Raw genomic sequence first — 24,313 nt, forward strand, 5'->3', positions numbered from 1 at the left:
GCTAAGTTTACCTGGAAACCATTAGAACTTACAATGCAAGTTGCCACTGAGGGTCCAAATAGAATGTCAAGGGCTCAATCCTGTCACTTTTGGCAAAGTGCAAACGCTTGGGTAAGAAATGTTTCAGGTAAGGTTTGAAGTGCTGGTTTGGTTCCCGGCACTGAAATTATAGAAGGTAAAGAAATACTCTTATTTCCATTATTTTCTTAGGTGTAAACTTCTCTTGAAATTGTTTAATTCTGTATGAATTTTTTCTGATAAAAAGTTTTACCAGCCTGCTCAATAAGTCACAGATGCAAAAATAACTAAGTTCTTACTACTTATATAATGTCCAGTTGACCATTTCCAACAATTCAATACTCATGTTTTTTACAGGAAATCAGAATTGCTGCATAAAAACCCCAAAATTCTTAGACCATGTAACTCGATTTTATGAGTTACTACTGATATTCTTTTCAAACACTTATAACTACAATATTAAGAATTTTCTTTAATACTTAAAACATATCAAGTAAAAAAATGTACTATAGATAACAACTCACCACCAAGACAAAAACTTATTTTTTAAATGGTTATAAAAAAGACTGGTAGGAAATATATAATAATGCTAACAGTACCTATGGTGATATAGCTATAAATTTTTTTCCTTCTGTTTTTTTCCAATTATTTCTTACTGTCATAAATATTAAACAATGACAATAAATGAATTCTTAAAAACTTTTTCTAAAAGATTATTTATTTATTTATTTATTTGAGAGAGAGTGATGAGTGGGGCAGGGGGAAAGGAAGGAGCAGACTCCCAGGTGAGCAGGGAGACTGACATAGGCTCAATCTCGGGACCCCAAGATCATGACCTGAGCTGAAGGCAGACGTTTAACCCACTGAACCATCCAGGTACCCCTTAAAAACTTTCAATGCTAGTTTACTGGGACATGTCCTTAAAGATCTTTAAAAACAATAGGGCATTTAAATGCTGGCCCACATACTCAAAAATTCTAATGCTAAAATCCCAAGAACAGATACTGAACCTCTTTTCTAAATATTTATTAAACAAAACTAACAATAACTAGATAATGAAAACATAAAGAGACTCACAGAAAGATTTCTGGCAAGGTCTTCATAATCAACTGAGGGGGGACAAAGATAAGAATTAATTGTTGATGGTATGCTACAATTAAAAATAAAACAAAAATGCTGAATGTCAGAATCAAACTCTATATTTAAATATCAAAAGAGGTTTCAAACAGCCTATTTAAATCATTATGTATTAGTCATTGGCAGGAATGAGAGAGATCGTTAGGAACCACCCCATGCCTGTGAAATTGTGTCATATTGTTAAATGAAAAGGCAAGTTACAGATTATCTATCCATCCATCTGTGCATCCATATGCGTCCATCCATCTGACCATCCTATCTGTCCATGCATCTAGATCTAGTACGATTTCATGGTATAAAATTAAAAAACAAACATGTCTTATATACGCATACCAGATATCTGGGAAGACATTGTCCAAGCCTAGTAATGCTTATCTCTAGAGAGAGGAAATGAGTTGTGAATTAGGGAGGTTTAGGGAAACTGTTACTTTTTACTTTACATATTTTGATATTTGATAATTCCAGAACTTCCAAATAAGAAGGACATGGGGCATCTTAGAAGAGAGTGCAAGTAGACTAGTTTTGAAACTGAATTTGTATAGCAAGACCACAGATGTAGTGTATTCTATGCTACAAATCAATAAATGTCTAGCTTTCCAAAGATTCTTCTAGCTATACTTTACATAAGTTTGAGGAAATTATTCAGATAAAAGAACATGTATTATATATATATATCTTATGTATGTATATTGATAAATTAATTTGGAAAACAGAGACCTAATGAGATAAGGATGTGGTCAAAGCTTAGCCATCCCATCCTAAACAGGGCACTGCCCCGACCTGTACAGTTTTTATAACAGGCTTTGTAACAATTGTATACTACTTTCATAAATTAAAAAAAAAAAATACTAATTAAAATTTGCCAAGCATATACAGAGTCTTTGCTGAGTGTCACTATGTTAACATACTGTTTAATATTTGCACAAACATTTTCCTGCAGTGAAATCTGTGTCTCCTCATGAATATTCAAAAGTATCTATGGAAATGTACAGCACAGCAGTGCCCAAACCTAACCAATTCCGATAAAAGTCGGACAAGCTTTTTTCTCTATTTCAAAGTTAACTATAACAAAAAGATAAACAAGACTCGCTGTAGGTATCTGACAGTTACCAAAGACGGCAATTAAAAAGGAGGCCATAACGGAGGTGCAAACAATTAGGAAATGGACTTCATTTGCAAAAGAATTAATATTTTATTTATTTTTTTTTTAAAGATTTTATGTATTTATTTGACAGAGAGAGAGAGTTAGCGAGAGCAGGAACACAAGCGGGGGAGTGGGAGAGGGAGAAGCAGGCTTCCCGCCGAGCAGGGAGCCTGATGCGGGGCTCGATTCCAGGACCCTGAGATCATGACTTGAGCCGAAGGCAGACGCTTAATGACTGAGCCACCCAGGTGCCCCAAAAGAATTAATATTTTAAAAAATTTCTTGGCAGTTGGGGTTCCACATGTAGTCAAGACAGATGTGAAATTTCTTCTTCTCTGTTTACAAAACACACTCTTACTGTGTTTTGGAATGGTCAAGGAAAGTCATTTCTGAGGACAGAAACCAGTTGTTTATAGAATTTTAAGAACTACAGAATTGCCAACATTCCTCCTCATAATAGAATATTATTCTATAACAGCTCTAAGCTATTTTAATGGAATGTCATTAATTAAACTTGAATACATATAGCTGAACTTTTCAGGTTTTTTTTTAGTACAAGTAATCTCGAATCTAACACAAGTAAAACACACACTACAACATAAAATTGTACTAAGCTCATCAAATAATATGCTTAGCAATCAATAACAGAGATAAGTGGTTAGACCTGTGTCCTCACACCCAGTGCCTTTATAAAATCCCTTTGGGTGCAGAAGATCTGCATTGGAAAATTAAGCATGAAAAGGAAATTAACTCTAATTGATGCACTTTAGTGTAGAGATAGAATAAGTTAGAGGAATGTATTCTGGATGTAATCATATTCAAAATTAGCATCATATATACTTACATGAAAAGTACTTATCTGGGACATCAGAGGGTCTCAATCGAGCTGCAGGCCCATATATAATTTTAACATCTTTAACATCTCCCAAATATTTATTCAGATATATATATTTCTTGCAACTGCCTTGTTCCATGCCTGGGAGAAAAAAATTCCCAAACATGTTGCAACTTTAATAAGGAATTTAACATATAGAAGAGAATTTCTTTCACCTCCAGAATTTAATTCAATAACTATGTGCTCAGTGTGCACGCTAGTTAAGCATCCAATAGGTAAGACACAAAATTTCAACTATTTATACCCCTTCACTTCCAAAGAAAACCAACTTTTTCCCTTCCTTCATCCACAATTAGTTTAATATTTCTTCTTATATATGTATTACAGTATCTTTATGTGAGGAGGAATATCACAGTTTCAGACTGAATATAAAAGCCTACTCATTTCCCCCAGATCACCTAGAATACGAATGGTAGCATAAAATTCTCAGTCTCATTCCAGAACTGTAGCTTCTTTGGAACAGAACTTCTTACAACCGTTTCTAGAAATAGCTTTTAGTAATTATTTCTGAAGCAAACAATAACAACAAGAAAAACAAACAAAAAGAACTTGTTTTCTATTTTCTTATGCACTCATTGCTCCTGTACTCCCAAGGCTGTTACACAAACATGTTCTAAAGGTCAAAGTAAGTAACAATTTAAAATTCCTGGTATAAACCTTCCCCAAATCAGGAGATGGGTACATTGTCACTGATAGGCTCTTAGGTTTCTGTGAATTTTGTATTTTATTTGTACTTTATGTTTAATATAATTTTTTCCTAAAAACTTTCCATAAGCAACTACATTAAAAAAATTAACTATAACAATCAGAAGAAATAATGAAACAATAACCAAGCAAGGAAACTTTTTTGGGAGCACCATTTAACCTGAAGGGTAAATGATGCAAAGTCAGATTACCATGATCTGAAATAAGGATAAGATTCAGGCATCGATGCAAGTTCAGCTCCTTTAGACCATCCATCAGCATGCCAACCATGTTGTCAACCCTCTGCAATGCTCTGATGACCTATGAAAGGGAAGCGATTTCATGTGATGGATTCCATACTAATGGCTATTTCTATACAAAGCTATCTCTGTGAATACAAGGAAAGTTCAGTGGATGCAACTACTATGATGAACTGATTGACATTAGGCTAAGACAGGGCAGGTAAAACAATGCCCATTAATAAAAGAAGGGTCCAAATCCCATACATATGTGCTCAATTATAAGTACTGGGAATGACACCAGCTGATCTGATTGTCTAAACTGTAAAAAATGTTAAAATTATTCACGAAATGCTTTTTAGAGTTCTTGTATTTGATTTTTAAGATTAGAACTAGGAATACAACCCATTATTTCCTTACAAACTGCATGTATTTCCTTACAAACTGCATGTGATATGATATAAGGACACAAAAGAGCAAATGGTTTTAGCAACTTGCTTTTGACATTTCTCTTTTCAGCTCTCCTTGCAAAACCACCTGAGGAGAATTATTTGCAATTCTACATGTGCTTTCTGTTATGTATCAAATCAGTCTTATCTCTATGGTCAATGAATTTCACTGTAATATGAAACAAACTCCCTCAATATGGTCTTTCATTCACTCAAAGCTACCCAAGTAATTCGAATTGGAATTTTTAAGTATTAAAGTGGGTTTCGATGTGGCAGTAATATTAGAATTTAACAGAGGTTACAAGTTGGTGAATATGATATGAAAAGCAATGGGCTCAATCTTGAATGCAGATGAATCAGCAAAGTAGTACTTTGGCAAATCTTCAGTGAAATTAGAAAAGCACTGACTTTACAATTCATATGATCTGATAATCTAATAATTACCAAATGAGCCTTAGACTTCCTTGTAGCCAAACTGACCTGGACAGGAGTCTTAAGTGTCGGGGAATGTAGTGAACGAATAAAAATTACCCTAGCATCTGGCCAACTGTCAAACCAACACAACACTGACAAGAAGCTTTTCCCTTTCACCAATGATGGCATGGTTGCGTTGTCCACCATGTGTCCTCCTTACTGCCCCTCTAAGGAGCACTTGTGCTTAGTTGAAGGACAGAAGCCAAGCAAGGGCACATGGAATCACTAACTACATTAGACCTGCTGCAGATGGATTTTGATTGAAAAAATCTAGAGAGTAAATACAGACCTAGACTGAGGGTTAACTTCCCTCTCTCTCTGCTCGCTTTTAGCTGACAAGATGGCGCCTAAGAGGAACCTATGCTCTAAGAGGGGCAAATCTGGAGTAAACCCAGGGTAAGGGAAACCAGGAGAAGATGGTTTAGGCAGGTGTTTTAAGTTCAAGTGAGAAAAATGAGCCTATGTTCTCCCCTCGTTCTGCTGTTGCTGAAGCAAGCATTTAGAGCAAGAAGCACTCTCAAACTGGAGCTCACAACAGACACCTTAGGATAGGCTCTGGTCTAGACTCTGCGCTAAAGAGTCTTTGAGGCTCACAAACTATCCAGCTTGGAGGTGAAATTCTAGCTATTCCTAGTCTTTTATCTCTTGGAGTCACATGGGGAAAAAGACAACAAAGATTCTGAGATTAGGGACGCTGGCCATACTGATTCTCCTTTCGTCATGACCAACAATATTCACAGATCCTTACTTCTTGTTTCTTTTCAGATCTAGGGTCACAGATTAAACAGACATCATAAGGGAAGTCAGCTTAGAGGTACAAAGAAAGAAGCTCAAATTGTTTTCTGTTCTAATGCTTCCTCTGCTCCAAGATACAAAAATTATATGGCCACACAAAAACTGAAAGCAGTATTTGATCTTTTAAAGCACTATACCGATTACAAACATAGCCAGGAGTGAGCTAAGTTCCTGAAAGAGTGTCAGGTCAAGTAAGACCTTACATTGACAGCCTTAGTCCGTGAGCTGTTTCCCCATCTCTAGCTTACTAGTAACCGCCCAATAAAACCAGAGTTATTTCAAATTCTCTACAATTCTGACAAAATTTCCTATTTTTTGATGCCCGAGCTCTGTTGTGAGCCTGAGCTCAGAGATCAGAGATATATCTCCTAGGGTGGAAAGGTCATGGGAGGCTTCTTGTGCTAATTCTCCTATATTTACATAGAAAACTGGAGTCTTACCCATTTACAACATTTCCAAAGAGCCCTTAGTTTTTAGGTCAATGTAGGGAGAAATGGAGTAGATAAAGGCTTTGGAATTGAGAATATAGAATTTACCATCAGTTCGATTTAGCACTGTGGAAAGTACAGACAAGACAAATTCTCCCTACTGTTATTTTTACAAAAGCGCATCCTTTGGTTTAGTAAAACTGTGCTTACTACTCATTCCAAATCCTGGAATCTTAGAGAATGGTCTAGAAACCTGCTTTTTGCAAAGCAAGGTTTAGTTAGAAGTAATCACTGATAAAAAGGTACTTACTTCACTGCTGACTGGTCCATACAAATGACCTGAAGAATCTGGTTCTTCTAAATACAGAGTGTAAAAGTGTGGTCTAAATCAAACAGCATCAAAATGTAATATTTTATAAACACATTGTAAAACAGAATGGAAAGAATAATTTAACAATCGATAGTGATTAAAAAGTCTACAACACTGGGGTAACATTTCTAAACTTGCTGAGAAATAATTTACAGGTTTGGAATTCTTCAAAATGCTCCATAAAAAGAGTTCATTTGGATATAAAAGGCCAGAGCCAATTGCCAAGTTTCTTGCAGCTCATTTTAAAATATTGTGTAATTTCTATAAAACGAAGGAGTATTTACCATAGAAATTAGGCCTTTACATACCTTTCATCTTTAGGAAGCTGCAACCACTTAAGAACAGCTAAAATCCTTTCTTCAAATGGTATTGAACTAAAATTAAGAATAAGCAAAATGAAACAATTTGTGACAATTATCCGAGTTTAAAATATCAGGGTTTTTCTTACCCAAAATAGCACTGAAAGACTAAAACAATCCCATGCATTAATTGTGTTTAAAACAATGCAAAAGTTTAATTTGAAAACTCAAATTTGTTTCCCCAATAAAGGAACAAAGGTTAAGCTTTACACATATGAAACCTGTAACTGGGTTTAAAAATTTGCTTCTTGGGGCGCCTAGGTGGGGCAGCCTGTTAATCATATGACTCTTGATTTTGGCTCAGGTTGTGATCTCAGGGTCATGAGATCAAGCCCTGTGTTGGGCTCCCCACTCGGTGAGGGGTCTGCTTGAGATTCTCTCTCTCCCTCTCCCTTTGCACCTCGCCCCACTCACACATTCTCTCTCAAATAAATAAATAAAAATAAAAATTTGCTTCTTATATCTACTTGAGGATATTATTCCTGTATCTGAGAATAGTGATTGTTACCAGGTGAATAACCCATGTGTCAATACATTCTACAAAGGGTACCTCATGGACAGCTCACTCACTCGTGACTCTTAAATAAAAGTTGGAGTCAGTCCCCACAACTTCATTTTTTATTCCTGCCCAAAGATCTGAATGCAAACTCCAACATGTTACCAGCGCTTTCTACAAAACTTCGAGAAAAAAACTTTGTCTACTTTTACTGTCCATCCAACTACCCAAAACTTATTTACCCTCCATCTAAAAGGTGGAGTTCTTTTTCTGACTGTTCTCATTTTTCAGCCAACACATCACAGAAATGCTGGAACTTGGGACTTGATAAAAAGGATAAGCTGAGCTTTAAAACAGATTAGCTGTTCTGAAAAAAGTGTACCTATACATACCTATTATACATTTTATAGATGTCTGGGAGAATTCCATTAATTTCCACATCTGATCCTGGCCAAAAAAATGTACCACTTTTCAGGCCTTGATGTTTAGCAGTGAGCCAAATCTGGGGAAGAGAATGAAGGCAAGTCAGAAATGTACAATCGTGCATGTTAGGAAAGTACATGTTCATGCGACATCAATGCACTCCTCTCCAGTGTTACAGTGTTTTTGAGGTTAAGGAGCTTCAGCAGTGAGACTATAAAATAATCACTTAGTAGGACTCAGCAGCAAAATGAAATGAAATCATCAGAGATTAAAGTAACCTAAAAAATATAGACACCATCAGTTGGCAACCTCTGCAACTTTCAGAGCCCTAGCCTTACTTAATGGGCTCCCCTCGAAAGAAGAAAATATTCCCAAGCATACATGTATGTAATTTGTTGACATTTTTGTTATGTAACCAACATTTACAAGTACTTACTGCCAATTACAATTCTAAATAGTATCTCCATAAGCATCCCAATTATTAATTTGGCTAATCCTCAGAATCACACCCCGAGGTAGTTAATGATATCATCTACAGTATAAATCTGAGAAAACTGAGCCACAGAAAGAATAATTTGCCCAAAGTCACATCATTTTAAATATCAGCAAGAAATTTGAATTTATACCCTGCAAATTAAACATCATGCTCTTTTTCCTTCTTAGAGGAATATCGAGACTATCCAAAATGACCCCACAGAATTTTTGTGGCAATTTTTTAAAAAATACAAAGAACACACCTAAATGATGGCCAGAAAGAACCTTCTAAGTTAGCATATACAAATGAAGTCAAAGTTGACCTCCTTTAGATACAGTTAGTTTTGTGTGGATCAAAATATGGCCCCCAGACCACTGCTATAAACTACTAGTACAAGAAGGTAGAATCAAGCAGAAAAGAAAAATGATTCAGAATTTCCCCAACGCAGCTATGAAATAAAACTACTCCCATTACACAATGATACAAGCTGTATTTAGGATTATCAGCATTCATCTCCATCTACAAAAGGATGGCCACAGACAAGATCAATGACGTAGGTTATTAAAAGCTCCAGGGAATCTGTTATTTTACTCTAATTGAAATAGATGAGAATTAAAAAAAAAAACTATTTTAGTAGCTAAAACAAACAAACAAACAAACAAACAAACAACTCACTGGTTCTCCTCTGTACCACTCAGGATTAAATTTCTCCTTACTTTTAAGTGCAAAGAAAGCGTTCATTTTGGGATCATACATTTTATTGTCAATTATGCCATGGGATTCTGGATAAAGTCCCTAAAAAAGACAAAAACAGGTTTTATGCAAGTTGTGAGTTTTTCAATGTTAAATAAAGTCAAAGAACAAAATCATCGAAGAGAAACAGGTAACTGAAGCTACAAGAAACTTAACACAGTTTAAGGAGAGAAGAACAAAACAATGGGATTGTCAAAACACAACCAACCACTCAAGATCTTATATAGTATTTGTGTTTTAAATTATGTAACAGGAGAAAATAAGTGAGGAATCGTATGGATGAGGGTCTATATAAATGACAGCCCCTCCAATTTTTTTAAAGATTTTATTTTTATGTACTTATTTATTTGAGAGAGACAGAGTGCAAGCGGGGCTAAGAGCAGAGGGAGAGGGACAGGCAGACTCCACGCTGAGCAGAGTCTGACAAGGGCCGGATCTCACAACCCTGAGATCATGACCTGGGCCGAAATCAAGAGTCGAATGCTTAACCAACTGAGCCACCCTGGCACCCCTCCAGCCTCCCCAATTTTTAAAAAAGTGTTGAATTTTCCTTTTGCATTGCTGAGTAAAGCATTTCTGTAGAACAAACTTTGTTTTAGTTGAGTCTGAGAACAGCTCGTATTACTACAAGCTAAAGAATTAATTTTCTGGCTTCAACCCTAATGAATTTGACTTTTTTTCTGGACTCCAATTAAACTGGGAAACTTTGAAACAAAAACAGGCCTGTAATCCTCTCTAGAGTCAGGCAAAACGGATTGCTTAAGCTCATACATCAAGATGATTGGAAAGACAAGTTGAGAACCCATGAGTGTAGGACAAATTTTACAAATACAGCAAGCTACAAAACTGTAAGAAGAAACAAGACACAAAAATTGGAGAAATCTTAAAACTGAAAGGAAACCAAGAAACCATTTGTTGGAGTCTTTATAGTCTCTTTTCAAGATGGAAAAATCGAGACCAGAAGGTAAAGTGACCTTCCCCAAAGTGCAGATTTGGCTAGGTTTCCTTGCTTAATTATATACTGGAAAAGAAGTTATTCTTTTCTGATCTGATGTCTAATTATTCCCTCAAAAAATGTAACATTTACATCTCACTTCTGTGAACAACATATAAAAGTTGAAACTTGGAGCTTACAGTGACAATACTGTAGTGATTGGGAAAAGTTTTTGTTGGATACACTGGTCTCATGTTTTTGGTGTGCGTTCCACAGTTTTCTACAAGGGAAAAAAAATTAAAGATTGCTATTAAATGCAATTGACAATCTGTTTACTTCATCTAGCTTTGCTAGTAAATAAGTCTAAATAGTATTAAAACCATATAAAACTTTAGGGTTAATTATAAAGCAACACTATAGATTCAATTCAATGTTAAGATAAGTTAATTTTTCTCAGAAAAATATTAAACAAGATAATTAAGCCAATGAAAGAATTATCCCATGCTTATCAATAACATGAAGTTCCAGATGGACCATGTGTAATAATGATGCCTACTAGATCTTTGTCTGATATCACTTAGTGGTCATATACAAGTTTTAAGAGGTTGTTAAAAAACAAACAAAAACAAACTGCATTGGTAGCAAAATCTGCAAAATTAAAACAAGGGTGAAGCAGTAGCTGGGGTGGGGGACAGTGTCCCAGTGTGAAAATCCAGAACCAGCTAACTCTGGACAAACTCAACACGTCTCTAAAGATAAAAGGCATCGTCTGGCTTCATGCCAGAGAAAGCACAGAAGTCAGACTGCTCTGGATTTAGCCTTGATATCATGCTCCTTTTCTCCTGTCTCTACTATTGAGGAAAAAACTACATAAACTAATGAATCAAGCATTCCAGTACATCACTGCTGAAAACGTTCCTCCAACTGGCAAGCATCTATCTATCTCAATGCCTTCCAAACAGTGCAGAGCTACAAAGTATGTCCCCCAATTATCCACAGCTGGGGCTTAGGCTAATTGTGTGCTGATTTCTTTTAAACTTCACATATAGTATCCACAACTCCTTAATTCTGAACTCAGGATGCATGTTTGGTGCTATGGAAACAAACTTTCCTCCTAATGGTCACAAAGGACCAGATTCAAGCTCCAAAGCCCATGGGCCGAACTGGTAAGAACAGAGCCTTCCTTGATGATGCCTGCTTTTTGCTGAAGACTTTTTTTCCATGTCAATGATTATGTATAAAAATTATTTTCTTCTAGGTAGAAATTAAACACAGAAATTTTAAAACGTTTTCCCAAAATACTTTAGGTTTCTCATAAAAGAAGTAAAATAAATGCACACATGTATTTACTGAGAATGATTTTAATGTTTAATCTCATATACTCAAGTCTAGTAAATAATATTTTAGAATTCCAGAACACTAAAATCATTGTATTTACTTCTATTTCAGCCTTGTATTACACTGTAACTACTTAACTATTGATCACTGATAATGTGCAAAGTTCTACAATTTTTACACCCATATACAATTTTTTTCCTTTCTCAATAAAAATGATGATACAAGTGATACCCATAACTGGGGGTTAATGTGATTTAAAACCTCAGCATTAATATTAAGACCATTCTACTATTGCATCAATAACTTATAGAATAATCATTCCATTAAGGCCTTTGTATGAGGCAAAGAAATTGGAAGGATGCTACACGATACTATAGGATAACTGGAAATATTCAATGTCCACACTACTAGAATCATATCAGAAATACTTTCATTTTGAAAATTCTATCTTAAGATGTGATAAATATTAAATAAATGGTTTTTCCACAAAAGGAATCCAAAATTCTAAGAAAAAAAATATATAAACTGTATTATCTTAGAAGTATTTAAAAGGCAGCTTCAAAGTAATTATAATATTGGAGACTAATTCTTTATCATCAGGTTCAACTATTTCACAGTAGTGATGTTTGGTAAAACACATTCTGCCGGCATTTTTCCAAAAAAAGCCAGCATCCCTAGTCTATCTCATCAAAATGGTGACACTCCCAACAGAGAACTCTGAAGTTACTCACTTAGTTTGCTAATAACAGGAAGAAGGCCACTCCAGGTGTGTAAATATTCTGCCCTGAAGCCATCCAAGGAAAATAAGAGGGTAGGAGGCGTTTCAAACCTGGATAATGAAAAAGAAAAAACAATGTTTAAAGAAGGAGAAGGAAGACAAACATCCATGAAGGTTCTTCTCCTTCCTTGGCATAGGTCCAGTGAAGATTTCTCACTGAGGTTGGTTATGTAATCTAAAGTAAACTAACAAGCTCAGCAAGCATCCTTATAAAGGAGATTTTACATTGACATTTATATACATGCTTTTACATTTCATTAAATATATATGATATATACATATATCAACAAAGAGTATTTCTTAAGCACTCATACCATTTTGAGCCACTATATGGAGAATATTCATAGTCCCCGCTATTCCAAAAGCTGAACCAAATGCTACTAAAATGTAGTAATATTTTCCCAATTTGCAGGAGAATAAATGTTAATAAACAGCATTTTCTAAATATGTTTTTGTTTCCATTAAGTTTTTTCCTGAACAACTATCTTCTGATATTGTCTCTACGTGAATCTACTAGATGGTACCTCATATCACATAAATTATATATAAAATTTAGTTTTTAAATTTACTATATTTGAAAGATATTACTATTTAGTAGAGAAGTTTGAGATGTATTCACTACTTTTAAATAAACAAAGAAATGATCCAAAGCTAGGAATGAACAATGAGGGTGCACGTGTACGTACACGCAGACACACACACACACACACACACACACACATATACACACACACACAATGTATGTGGTGTGGAAATCCAAAGAAGGAGGCAAAAAACACAATGATGTGTGCAAAGAGAATAACTTATGGGCAACTGTTACATGGCCAAACCAGAGCAGGCATGGTTCAGAAATTTTGAACTTTTAATGATATCTGGGGGATGACAGGAGATCTGTACATAACAGGATAACTGTAAAAAGCAGTTTACTCAGTAATTTAAAATTTGAGAGTAAATGCTTAATTTTGCCTTGCCTTTTTCCAATTCTACCTCCTCCTCAGCTTACTCTCACACACAAACACAAAAGAAAAAAAAAATTGGTATGTAACTTCCACTAACTAGTGTTTGTACCATAGCTCAGTTAGAAGATTCTAGAATCAGCTGCACAGGGTCTCAATGGTCCATAACTGTATGAAATTATTTGTATTCACTCAACATAAAACATAAACAGTTTATTGTGCCACCAGGTAAATATACTAGCATGACTTGCAGTATAATAACACATGTTCCTAATTATGATCTCATTGTAAAGAAAGGAATAGTTACATTTCCACTCAAAGGATCAATATTACCACTGAAAAATAATGACCAATGTGTAGAAGGAAAAGAAAGATTTAAAATTCACTAAATCTAAATTTTCCAATATACCTTGGAATTAAAGGACAGCTCAAGGTAAAGGAGAGGTCCCTTTGAAAAAAGTCTCTTCTATTGTAATTTTTTGGTTTGGGTTTAGTTTTTGTTGCTACTACTGTTGTTTTAAACAAAAAAGTGCTCTCTCATCCAAAGGAAAAAAAATACACATCCTATAAGGCAAAAATAAATTATATACACAAACAAAATAAGCTAAAGTACAGCTTTAAAATTTTTAATAGTTTGGAAAAAGATCATGACTTTAAAAAGGTAAAAATGTATCTCTGAAGATGAATAATTCAAATTATACAAGGCAGTAGATCTCAAGTGGAGCAAAGATAAATATATCTAACATCTTCATAAAATTTCCCCTCTTTGAATTGCACACAAATTTTTTTGATGGCCTAGTATACATAAGGTACCGTGCAAAATACTTTATGGACAAAAAGAACCAATATGAATAATAAAAATTATGCAACATTCTCTCACAGATACATTGCTTATCCCCCAAAATTTGTAAGTGAACCAAAATACAAAAAATAAAAAGAAAGCTATAAAGTAATTTGCTACAGGTTTAACTCTCAAAGCCACAAATGAAAAAAAAAAAAAAAAGAAGATAGTAGGAAGGGGGGGAATTGGACTGGGAGATGAACCATGAGAGACTATGGACTCTGAGAAACAAACTGAGGGTTCTAGAGGGGAGGGGGGTGGGGGATGGGTTAGCCTGGTGGTGGGTATTAAAGAAGGCACATATGGAGCCTGGGTGTTCTACGCAAACAATGAATCATGGAACACAACATCAAAAACTAATGATGTAATGTGTGGTGATTAACATAACATAATAAAATAAAATTAAAAAAAAAAAAAAGAAAGAAAGTAAAAGGCCTTCCGTCCTAATGAGAAAGACAAAAGATTTCCACCCATTGCTCATGGACAGTAAAGACTAAATAGTCATGACCTTCCTTTTTTTCTGTTAGCTTCCAGAGTGAAGGGTCATCCCATAGTTAACTCTACACCACCCGTGCCCAACACAAGGCCTGACTAAAAACAATATTTAATGAACCAATGATTGATTATTATTTTTATTCTGTGGAAAGAGAAAAAAAATAGTACTCTAAAAAGTAGTATTTCAGAATATCATCTTACCCTGCTGGACACTGTGGCTCATTAATGCTCTCACAAGTTTCTTCTACCCAACTTTTCTCTCCTAAAATATTTTCAAGAAATAAAACAAGTTGAACACACTGAACAGTAACAGTAACTGTGATGCTGTGAGACATATTATGACAGATTCCAAAAACAAAATGTTAACAGATATGTAGATAATATGGGGCATAATTCTAGGGAAATACAACAAATACAGAAAGTTACTATGTCTCATAGTAAGAGTTAGTTGATATCAGGAAGAAAAAAAATGTATAATTGCAAGACTAAAACATATTACTGTATTTGTGGGAACTTAAAGGCACCTTTTTCATTCTTGAGTGGTTGATATTTTCAGCCAAAATTTACAAGCCTCCTTTTATCCACCCAACAACATCTTCTAGTACTAAATCCTGGATATCTTAGTTCCCCTCATATCAATTTCAAAGAACCCTTGGACAAGACATCACAATAGCATCAGCTCACATAATACCCTATAACCCTGGGCAGTAATTTCACATCTCTTCTTTCAACATGTGGCAGACACTGTCCTCATTCACAACGAGGGCACTTGGGACATAGAAGTCAGCCAGGACTGCAAAAGCCATCTTTCCACAAGGCAGCATTAAATGTGTAGCTAATGTCAAAATAACATGAAGGGGTGTAGCGGGAGAAGGAGTAACTATACACAGAACAAGATTTGCTGTGTGTAGGTCGTAGGAATTCCTCAACTGATGGATGGGTACAAGATTCACTGCGTACTTTCCTGACTCGCATGTTTGAATTTTTCTTTAATAAAATGCTTTTTAAATATCTTTTCGGCCAACATAGTTGGTCAATAAACAGGATCCCTAATGTAAAAAATGACAGCTCTGCAAAACCCCGCCGCCACCAAGGAGGATGGCAGGCTGCTGTGGAACCAGACGGGCGTGTGGAGAGCTGACCTTGGCACACGGCGCTGAAGTTGACACAACAGTCGCCCTTGTCCCTGCAGTCATCTGAACAGGAGCACAAGCTTCTGGACAACCTTTTCTCCCCACACCTGAATTTGCTGCAAGTCCATATACGTTCTAGAAACAAACAACAAAATACATGTTACGGTCCAAATTCAACACATTGGAAGTGGACGCAGACTTGCTCTCCTCTGGGGCAGGATCCACGAGACACAAGGAACTCTTTCATTCCTCAGAGTTCCTCGCAGGGTCGGCCACCACAGTGGTTGATGTGAACTAACAGAAAACATGCATGCAGTAAGTGTTGTTATGTTGCTAAAAAGAACAGAATTTCGTCATTTTAAAACACAGACAAACATTATTATCGTACAATTCTTATATAGATCTTTCTTGGCTTTTTCCCACCAGCCGTTTTCAGGGTTCTCAAAATTTCACCTGAATCTGGTTCATTCTCATTTAAATATTAAATATCCATGACCTACGTAGAGAAATCCAAATCAAACTGAGAAAACATACATATTCTGATGGTTTTATTTTGAAGTGTAAGTAGACATGTAAGTACATGTGAAACTAATGTAACATTCTGTGTCAACTCTATACTTCAATAAAAAGAAGTGGATGTCTAAGAACTCTTGTTTTAATGAGCCCACACTGAAAATATTCATATATTTCAAGCAGCCTTTTTGAAGTTAAAGTGCAAATTAGATTATATTGGCTTTCTGCATACATTAAAAACAGGCATGGTTTGGCTCTCCATAAAGTGTTGAACAAAGGCAAAACTCATGACATTTTTTTCTCTAAGGAAATACAAAGGCCAAATTTTTAAAAATCTCAAATGAGTTAGATAAGTCACATACCTAAAAGATGCAGAACTTGTCCCTGATCCCCATCTTTTTCCCTGCATATTTTTCTTAAGATTTTATTTATTTATTTGAGAGAGAGAGAGAGCATGAGAGGGGGGAGGGTCAGAGGGAGAAGCAGGCTCCCCTCTGAGCAGGAGCCTGACTCGGAACTTGATCCCGGGACTCCAGGATCATGACCTGAGCTGAAGGCAGTTGCTTAACCAACTGGGCCACCCAGGTGCCCTCCCTGCATAGTTTTATTTACCCGGTTCTATACATGTCTCCTGGTAATCCAGACAGCAGTTTCCAAGGTCAACACAAGCAACATCACAGCGGCAGTTGCCAAATGTTCTCTCAAAACAGCGACCTTTGCAACTTTTCACTGAAAATATAGAATAATGAGTTAGAGCTTTCAGATCATACAAGCACAAAGCAAACATCAACTAATATACCTAAGATAGATTCAAATCCTACCTTAGAAAACACAGATGGCGTAATAAAGGTACCCAAGAATCTTTTCACAAATACACGTAGAAAGTGGCACAAAGAGAAGGCACAGAGTTTTGATTTTATCTCTTGCCATAGAAAAAAAGAACTTTTAAAATTTATGACAAACCCAACTGGGGCTGCTAAGACTTAAATCCTTATGGCATGGTAAAGAAAGTCAGAAGAAGGACTTGTGCTGAATGTTTTATGCTCAGAAAAGGTTGGCTTACACAGCCATAAAGTTCTCTAAAATTTCGAAATGTGAGATAAGGTTTTAAAATTAATTATCTGAATATTTCAGAGAAAGAGAAAGAATGCCTGACTTACCTCACCCCCAGGCTTGGTGTATAAAAGAAGTGATGTCCGTGTATGAACATTCTGCAGGAGCACCCCTCCCCCCATCACCTAAAATACAGATTTGGCCTTCAGATCCAGCTGGTGCCCAAATTTCCCAGTCAAGGTCTGATTTACTTTTTTTAAGCTTTTATAAAACCTTGTCCTTCCCCTCCGTCACTTATTTCCATCCGAACTAGAGTATTTGGTTACTATCCCAGTCTCACACTAGACTACCAGCTTAAGGACAAAGACCACACGTGGATTTTGCCCAGCATACTGCATCCTGGCACCCCACAAGATGCTGGTTGGTACTAGCAAGTTTTTGTTAAATGGATACATGGTGAATATGGAAGGAAGACTTCTTATCAAAAACAATAATTTTATGTTGTAACTGTTTACTAGATACCTGGAAAAAGCTAGGTTTTCATTAGATTACTAAAATCCACTTGTAAAATAATGCAAATCCAACAGAAAAAAAGGAATAATCCTAGTAGCTCCTGACCACCAAGGCCCGCAATTTTAAAAGCCAAGGGCATGTAACAATCAGTTTCTGATTGCCCAGAGATGCTACCTGGTTACCTAGTAACCCATCCAGGGCTGCTTCAGCAACTAACTCCCTGGGGAAAAAGAGTGTCTTAGGAGTCCCTGGAGAAAGTCAGGGAGAGGGTTCCAGGGGCCCAGCACCAGAATCTTTAGGCCATATTTGCTTGTTTCACTGTTCTTAATTTATTTTTTGTTGCTTTGGGGGTTTTCTCTTTATCTGGTTGATTTTTTGGTCCTAGCCCCTCTTTGTTGTTTTAGGATGAAGTTTTGCAAATAGAGTATTATATGGCTGATTCAATAAAAGAGCTTCAAGGAGGCTCAAACCAGCATCAAATCTGCAGTAACTACTGAGGACCCACAGATTAGGACCTAACACTTTCTCAATCATATTCTGAAGAAGTCTAAATAGCAACACGCACACACACACACACACACACGTGTGCACACGAATTACTGTAGTAATTACCTTCTTTGGCACAGCTGGGTTTCAACCCAAATATACAACCAAGGATTGTTGTTAACACACAGACTGACAATACCTGTGGGGAGAAAGAAGAAAGTTATATAGCTTTACACCCTTTTATTGCGTCAAATGTTTCTAAAGTTGCTGGTGCTGCTTTCTTTCCTGATGTGGGTGCAGGTCACATGGATGTGCGTGCTTTGTGAAAATTCAAACTGCATACCTATGCTTTGTGCATTTTTCTGTATGTATGTTTTATTTCAAGAAAAAGTTTACTTAAGTGTTAGCAAATGAATCTATGCCATCGAAGATTAATGCTTCCAGAAATTTCCCAGTTAATGCAAATAAATCCAGTCAGAGAATTTGGAAATAATTAAGGGAAGGAGAGAAGGGAAAAAAAAAATCTATTTAGAGATTCAATTTCTTATTTGTTAATCCATAAAAGGTAATATGAGATTATTAGATGCCTCTTTTCCATAGTTTAACTACATAAACCCTAAACAATATCCTCACATGCCCCATGCCCCACGGCAGTTTGTGGGGACAGGCACTAGACAGGGCTGGGAACTGCGCTGTGGGCCCAAATGTTACCACAAACCGGTTGTGTGACTTGGGGAAGATCACTTACATGCTCTGGACATCAGATTACTCACCTATACAATTAAAGGGCTGGACTTCATGGATCGCTAAAATTCTTTCCAGCTCTAACATTTTGCCACTTTCTCAGTCTCCACTCTTGTGGCCTTTGACATTTTAAGATAAGTAGACACACCACACAGAATTTTTATTTGAGAATTAGAAAAAAAAATCCAGAGAACCCGCAATATTTTTAGTGGCATGGAGTTTCCCTGAGAGCTCTCTGGAATCTCACTTTGCAGGAAAATCCAACAAACCATGCATTCAGTACCAACTATGTGTAAAGTCTGTGTTATACACAGGAAAGAGTAACAGATGCCTCAGGGAGCTTCTATTTGTGTGGGAAAAGGTAAATATAACAGCATAAATGGCTCATATTTGGCAAGTCCTAGGAGGCAGCTCCAGTCCCATAGTTGTTTAAAGAAGGAGAAAGGTTGCAGTGGTTGAAGAGAAGGAAATCAGAGAAGGCTTCATGGAGAAAGACTTTGGGCAGGGCTCTGAAAGGGGGAGATGATGATATGATATGATCAATGATATAATAGAGCACACTTCTAGAAGGAAGGCCAGCGTAAGGACAGGTCTGAAGGAAGAAATGGAAGGCAGCAAATAAACAACGAGCAGCTTACTTTGGCTAGAACAAAGAATATGCAAAGGGGAATGGATGTAGTGGGGACAGGTGGAGTGGTGTTTCCCAAAAGCCAAGCTAAAGAGATAATAGAGATGAGGAATGGGTGAATGGGACAGGGTGGATGGTGGGTGCAGGCTTTTATGAACTCACTCCTCAAATGAGACATATCAAGTCTTGACCATATATGCCAGTCGCCAGGTTAGGTACTGGATACTCAGTAATAAAACAGACATGACCTTTGCCCTCGAGGTGCCTAATATCAAGTGACTACAAGAACTAAAGAGAAAGAAAATGGTTAAGTAAACTGAATCAGCAGGTCTAACTTATTTCAGAAAAAAATGAGGGTAAAGGAAGGGAGAGCAAGAGTATAGTGGGTCTCAAACACAACAGGGTCGAGGTGAAGCCTTTTTCTTAGGAAATCAAAAACCTAAGTATATGTATGTCCATTGAAGTAGGGAGCCACCAGAGGAAGAGCTTGAACAAACAAGTAAACAATGGCAAACAGAACAAGGTACCAGCAGAGAGCACTAACAGATTCCCCTAAACCTTTGATGGTGGTATAAGTGGACACAAACATATGAAAGGTAATTTTTAAGTCTCTATCAAAAACACTAAAAACTCTTACTGTTGAACATAAACATATAGGGAAATGAAAAAATTGTAAAGCTAATCTGTATTTAGTTTACTGTCATTGAAAACATGGAGAATTAAAGTTTTCATTGTAATAAACTTAGCAAGAACAATTTGAACAGTGCTTTATCTTCTTCTCCTTCTCATCATAGAGCTTACAATACAGAATGAGTATATTTTCCATGCCTTGCCAACTGGCCACATTCCTTTCCAAGCTTAGATCAGTTTTCCATGTTTTAACCTTCGCACTTTTAATAATGTGAAGTATCTCCACAAGTTCCTTTAATATGAATTCTTGTGCCGGGGTCCCTTCCTCTGGGACATCCTCATCCTTTCCATCATAACCATGCTCCTCACTATGTCCATAAACTCACCATCACTCAGTTCTTCTGGCTGCATAGCTAGAGGCTGCTGAACAGAGGCAGTGTTAACATTCCCACGGTTGCCTTTTTCTTCCAGAACCCCATTTACATGTGAACTGAATCTCACTTCTGGCATTATCACTTTTCTTTCCTTTACTGAATTGTCATCTTTATCAGCCAATTCTCTCTTTCGATCATCCATCTGTATGGATGCCATGTACATTTACCACCAGCCATGTACATTTGCCATGTACATTTACCACCAGCAGACAAAGAAGCAACGCAACCACTTTCTTTGCTGTCTGTGAACGACCAAATAGATGCATCGTAACCAATCACTGACAGACGTGAAAAGAAACCATGTTGGTCACTGGCCACCATATGCATCTGTTATTTACACAGTGATTTGTGGACAGAAAACGCTAGCAGCAAAGACTGTATTCTATGCAACTCCTCATAGTTAATAAATTTTGGTAACTGAAACTTAAACCATGTTGTTGGGAGCCTGGTGTTATTTAATTAAACTGTGGTAACTGAAATTGAGCATGCCACAGAGTCATGCAAAACCAGGGCCGTCCATACTCTCACAAGTGGGCAATAGAGTTGTCCAAGACTGCTTATTTCAAAACTGTTTGTCTTCACAACAAACACACACATACACACACACAAAAACCAAGAAATAAGTTCACTTTAAGAAACTGGCTTAAAAAGTCAGTTTAATCTATACAATCTCAGGAGGTTAGTCTCAAAGATAGACACGTCAGAAGAAGGCTGAGAGGAAGATACAAAACTGAGATACAGCCAGAGGAAGTTGGAAGCAGCTGATGGTGGATGCCCTCAATCTTCTTGGGCAAGTAAGAATATCTCCTGGGAGTGAAGAAGTCTAGCCGGGGCTCTGTAATGAGGGGGCGTAGGACATCCCAAATGAAGAATGGTTGCAAATCCGTGGAGACAAAGGAGACTGAGTCAACAAGAGAAGAGTGAAAAGACCTTCAAGCTTTGGGAGCCCGGCTAAACTTGAAATTATGGACTGTAATGGACACAAAGTGGCCTGGAATCCCAAAGCTGGGAGTGGAGGTTTGGGACAAAAAGATAACATGGCGTGGGGAGATGGGAGGGCAGGGGAAACTGAGCAGAAAAGCTGATAAGAGTCAAAGTGTGGCTGTAGTGGCTGAACAGGGTTGGGACCATGTGGATACAAATGTTTGAGAACTGGGAGAAGACTGGGGATCAGGCAACTGTGGGAGTGGGAATAAAGGAGGGAGCAAGGAAGGAGGAAGAATGGAGGTTATGATTGAGTTCTCAGAAGTGGGACAGTTTGGAATGGAGATGAAACTAAAAGGAGAAACCTGAAATTGGCATAAAATACTTGTTGGAAGTAAGAAGACCCAAAAGTTCTACTACCTATACTAATAATCAGAGTTAAGTTTATACCAACAAATAAAAAATCACAGTAGGAGAACTTTATTTATATTCTGAAATGTACTGGCTTAAAATACACATTCCCTCACTGCTGTAAGAAATTTAGTCATGGAGATGTATTACCAACAACTGTAGTGTTCTTACTAAACATAAAACAGAACTTGCGAATGGTTCTGTTACAATTAAGTCTCATCTTGAGAAAAACTATGGGAGGATTTGGTGGTAGGCAAGCATTTAAATCACAAGCATTAGGGGTGCCTAGCTGGCTCAGTCCATAGAGTGTGCACCTCCTGATCTTGGGGCAGTGAGTTCAAGCCCCGTGGTGGGTAAGGAGCCCACTTAAAAAAAAAAGAAAGAAAGAAAAAGAAGAAGTAGGTGGGTGATCTAGTCCAATTGTGAGCTAGTCTGTGAGGGAAAAATCAATGTTCAACAGTCACTACCTGTCCTGCACACAGTTAACAACCAATGGAAATACCTTGTGAAAAATACTGCTCCTAGCAGCCAAAAATGTCTAAAAATAAATCCAATAATTTAAAAATCCTAGATAATGAAAACTACAAAACTTTACTGAAAAGCAATAAAAAGTTAATAAAAAGAGAAATTTGAAATACACAGTATTCTTGATTGGGGTGCCTGGGTGGCTCAGTCAGTTAAGTATCTGACTCTTGATCTCAGGGTCGGGAGTTCAAGCCCTGCATTTGGCTCCATGCTGGGCATGGAGCCTACTTTAAAAACATAAGTAAAACTAAGTAAGTAAATTGTAAGCATGAGTTTAAAACACACATGATATATGCAGTCTCCACCCTCTTATGAAGCTGCAGAAGGGACATGATTTTTTTTTCATTACCTCTCCACTGCTAAAAGATACTGCTTAGATTTATTTTTTTTTAAGATTGTATTTATTTATTTGAGAGACAGAAATAGCGACAGAGATAGTGAGAGAGAGCACAAGCGGGGAGGAGAGGGAGAAGCAGGCTCCCCACTGAGCAGGGAGCCCAACTTGGGGCTTGATCCCAGGACCCTGGGATCATGACCTGAGCCAAAGGCAGATGCTTAACTGACTGAGCCACCCAGGCGCCCCTAGATTTATCTTTTATAAGATAATGCAAAGCATGGAAATGAAACAAAAATATGATAATAGGAACAATCAATTCTCATCTATAATCACATCCATAAAAGATGAAACTTATATCATCTACTACTGTGTTATACAATACCTAATCAGAATAATTTTTAGTAGAAAATTTCAGAACTGTGAAATCTAATTCAAGTTTAATTTCTTCTCAAAGTAGTTTAAAAAAGCAATGTCAGGGGCACCTGGGTGGCTCAGCTGGACAAATAATTGTTGCGCTGAAAATCACCCAACTGCGACTTCAGTCGTTTAAGCATCTGCCTTCAGCTCAGGTCATGATCTCAGGGTCCTGGGATGGAGCCCCAGGGTGGGAATCCCTGCTCAGCGGGGAGTCTTCTTCTCCCTCTGCACCTCCCCGACCCCTTGCTTGCATGTGTGTGCTCTCTCTCTCTAATAAATTAAAAAAAAAAAAGCCATGTCAAAATTCACTATTCATTTTTACCTCTCTAACAATTCAGGTAGTTTTCATATTTTGATATTCTCTTAGAAACTAGAGACAAAACATTTTATCTTAGAACACATGGATCTACCAGACATACAAGTAAATTGTTGGAATGTTTTGCCTCTACATTAGAAGAATATTTGAGAGTTTTCTGCTTGTTTAGTTGGAGTACTTAAATCATTAGGTCTTTCTTGGACATTTAGTGAACCAAAAGAAATAGATACAAAGAAAGCACTCAATTTTTTTTCTCACAGATTCCCTCAAATACAGTGGCATTAATATAACATGTATTATTCTTTATTGAGCATTGACTCATATATGAGTGTCTATTTGTACGCAGTGCCTTTGCTAAAGGCCAGAGAGACAAATGAAAGCAACAGAAATGAAGCTGGGGCGGGGGGGGGGGGGGGGGGGGGGGGGGGGGGGGGGCATGGAAATGAATGATTACAATGGAATGGGAGGAGAGCTACAGCAGAAATATGTAAAAAACATTAACATGCTAATAGCACAGTGGAGAGAAGAAAAGGAGAGAATGGTGATAAAAAAAAAAAATTCACAAAGAGAGACTTGGAGAAAAAGGGATTTCCCCCTCCATCAATAAACAGATGTTTGAGTGTCTGCAATAAGCCCTGTGTTTAGGTTATGTGGGGAAGTACAAAAATAAAACAAAAAAACATCTGTGGTGAAATGCCGAATCTTCAGAGTTTACCATCTAATCAGGCTGACAACTCCAGAATTTGTCGATGATAAAGACAGGAAATG

General features: G+C 37.0%; 1 protein-coding gene across 1 annotated transcript in view; it reads right to left on the bottom strand.

Moving 5' to 3' along the window:
* The window catches only part of ENPP1 (ectonucleotide pyrophosphatase/phosphodiesterase 1), a 66,506-nt gene that overhangs the window by 16,397 nt on the left and 25,796 nt on the right, over positions 1-24,313 (bottom strand). The window contains exons 2-15 of the mRNA XM_032407853.1: positions 18,306-18,378; positions 16,740-16,856; positions 15,624-15,749; positions 14,683-14,743; positions 12,143-12,240; positions 10,274-10,353; positions 9,062-9,181; positions 7,881-7,990; positions 6,942-7,007; positions 6,574-6,646; positions 4,091-4,199; positions 3,144-3,275; positions 1,096-1,127; positions 33-160 (exon numbers count right to left, since the gene is read on the bottom strand). Of these exons, the coding sequence (XP_032263744.1) occupies positions 33-160; positions 1,096-1,127; positions 3,144-3,275; positions 4,091-4,199; positions 6,574-6,646; positions 6,942-7,007; positions 7,881-7,990; positions 9,062-9,181; positions 10,274-10,353; positions 12,143-12,240; positions 14,683-14,743; positions 15,624-15,749; positions 16,740-16,856; positions 18,306-18,378 (1,325 nt within the window). The remainder of the gene's footprint in view (positions 1-32; positions 161-1,095; positions 1,128-3,143; positions 3,276-4,090; positions 4,200-6,573; positions 6,647-6,941; positions 7,008-7,880; positions 7,991-9,061; positions 9,182-10,273; positions 10,354-12,142; positions 12,241-14,682; positions 14,744-15,623; positions 15,750-16,739; positions 16,857-18,305; positions 18,379-24,313) is intronic.

This window comes from Phoca vitulina, unplaced genomic scaffold (assembly GCF_004348235.1).
Source record: "Phoca vitulina isolate PV1807 unplaced genomic scaffold, GSC_HSeal_1.0 scaffold9, whole genome shotgun sequence".
NCBI classification, from domain to species: Eukaryota; Metazoa; Chordata; class Mammalia; order Carnivora; family Phocidae; genus Phoca; species Phoca vitulina.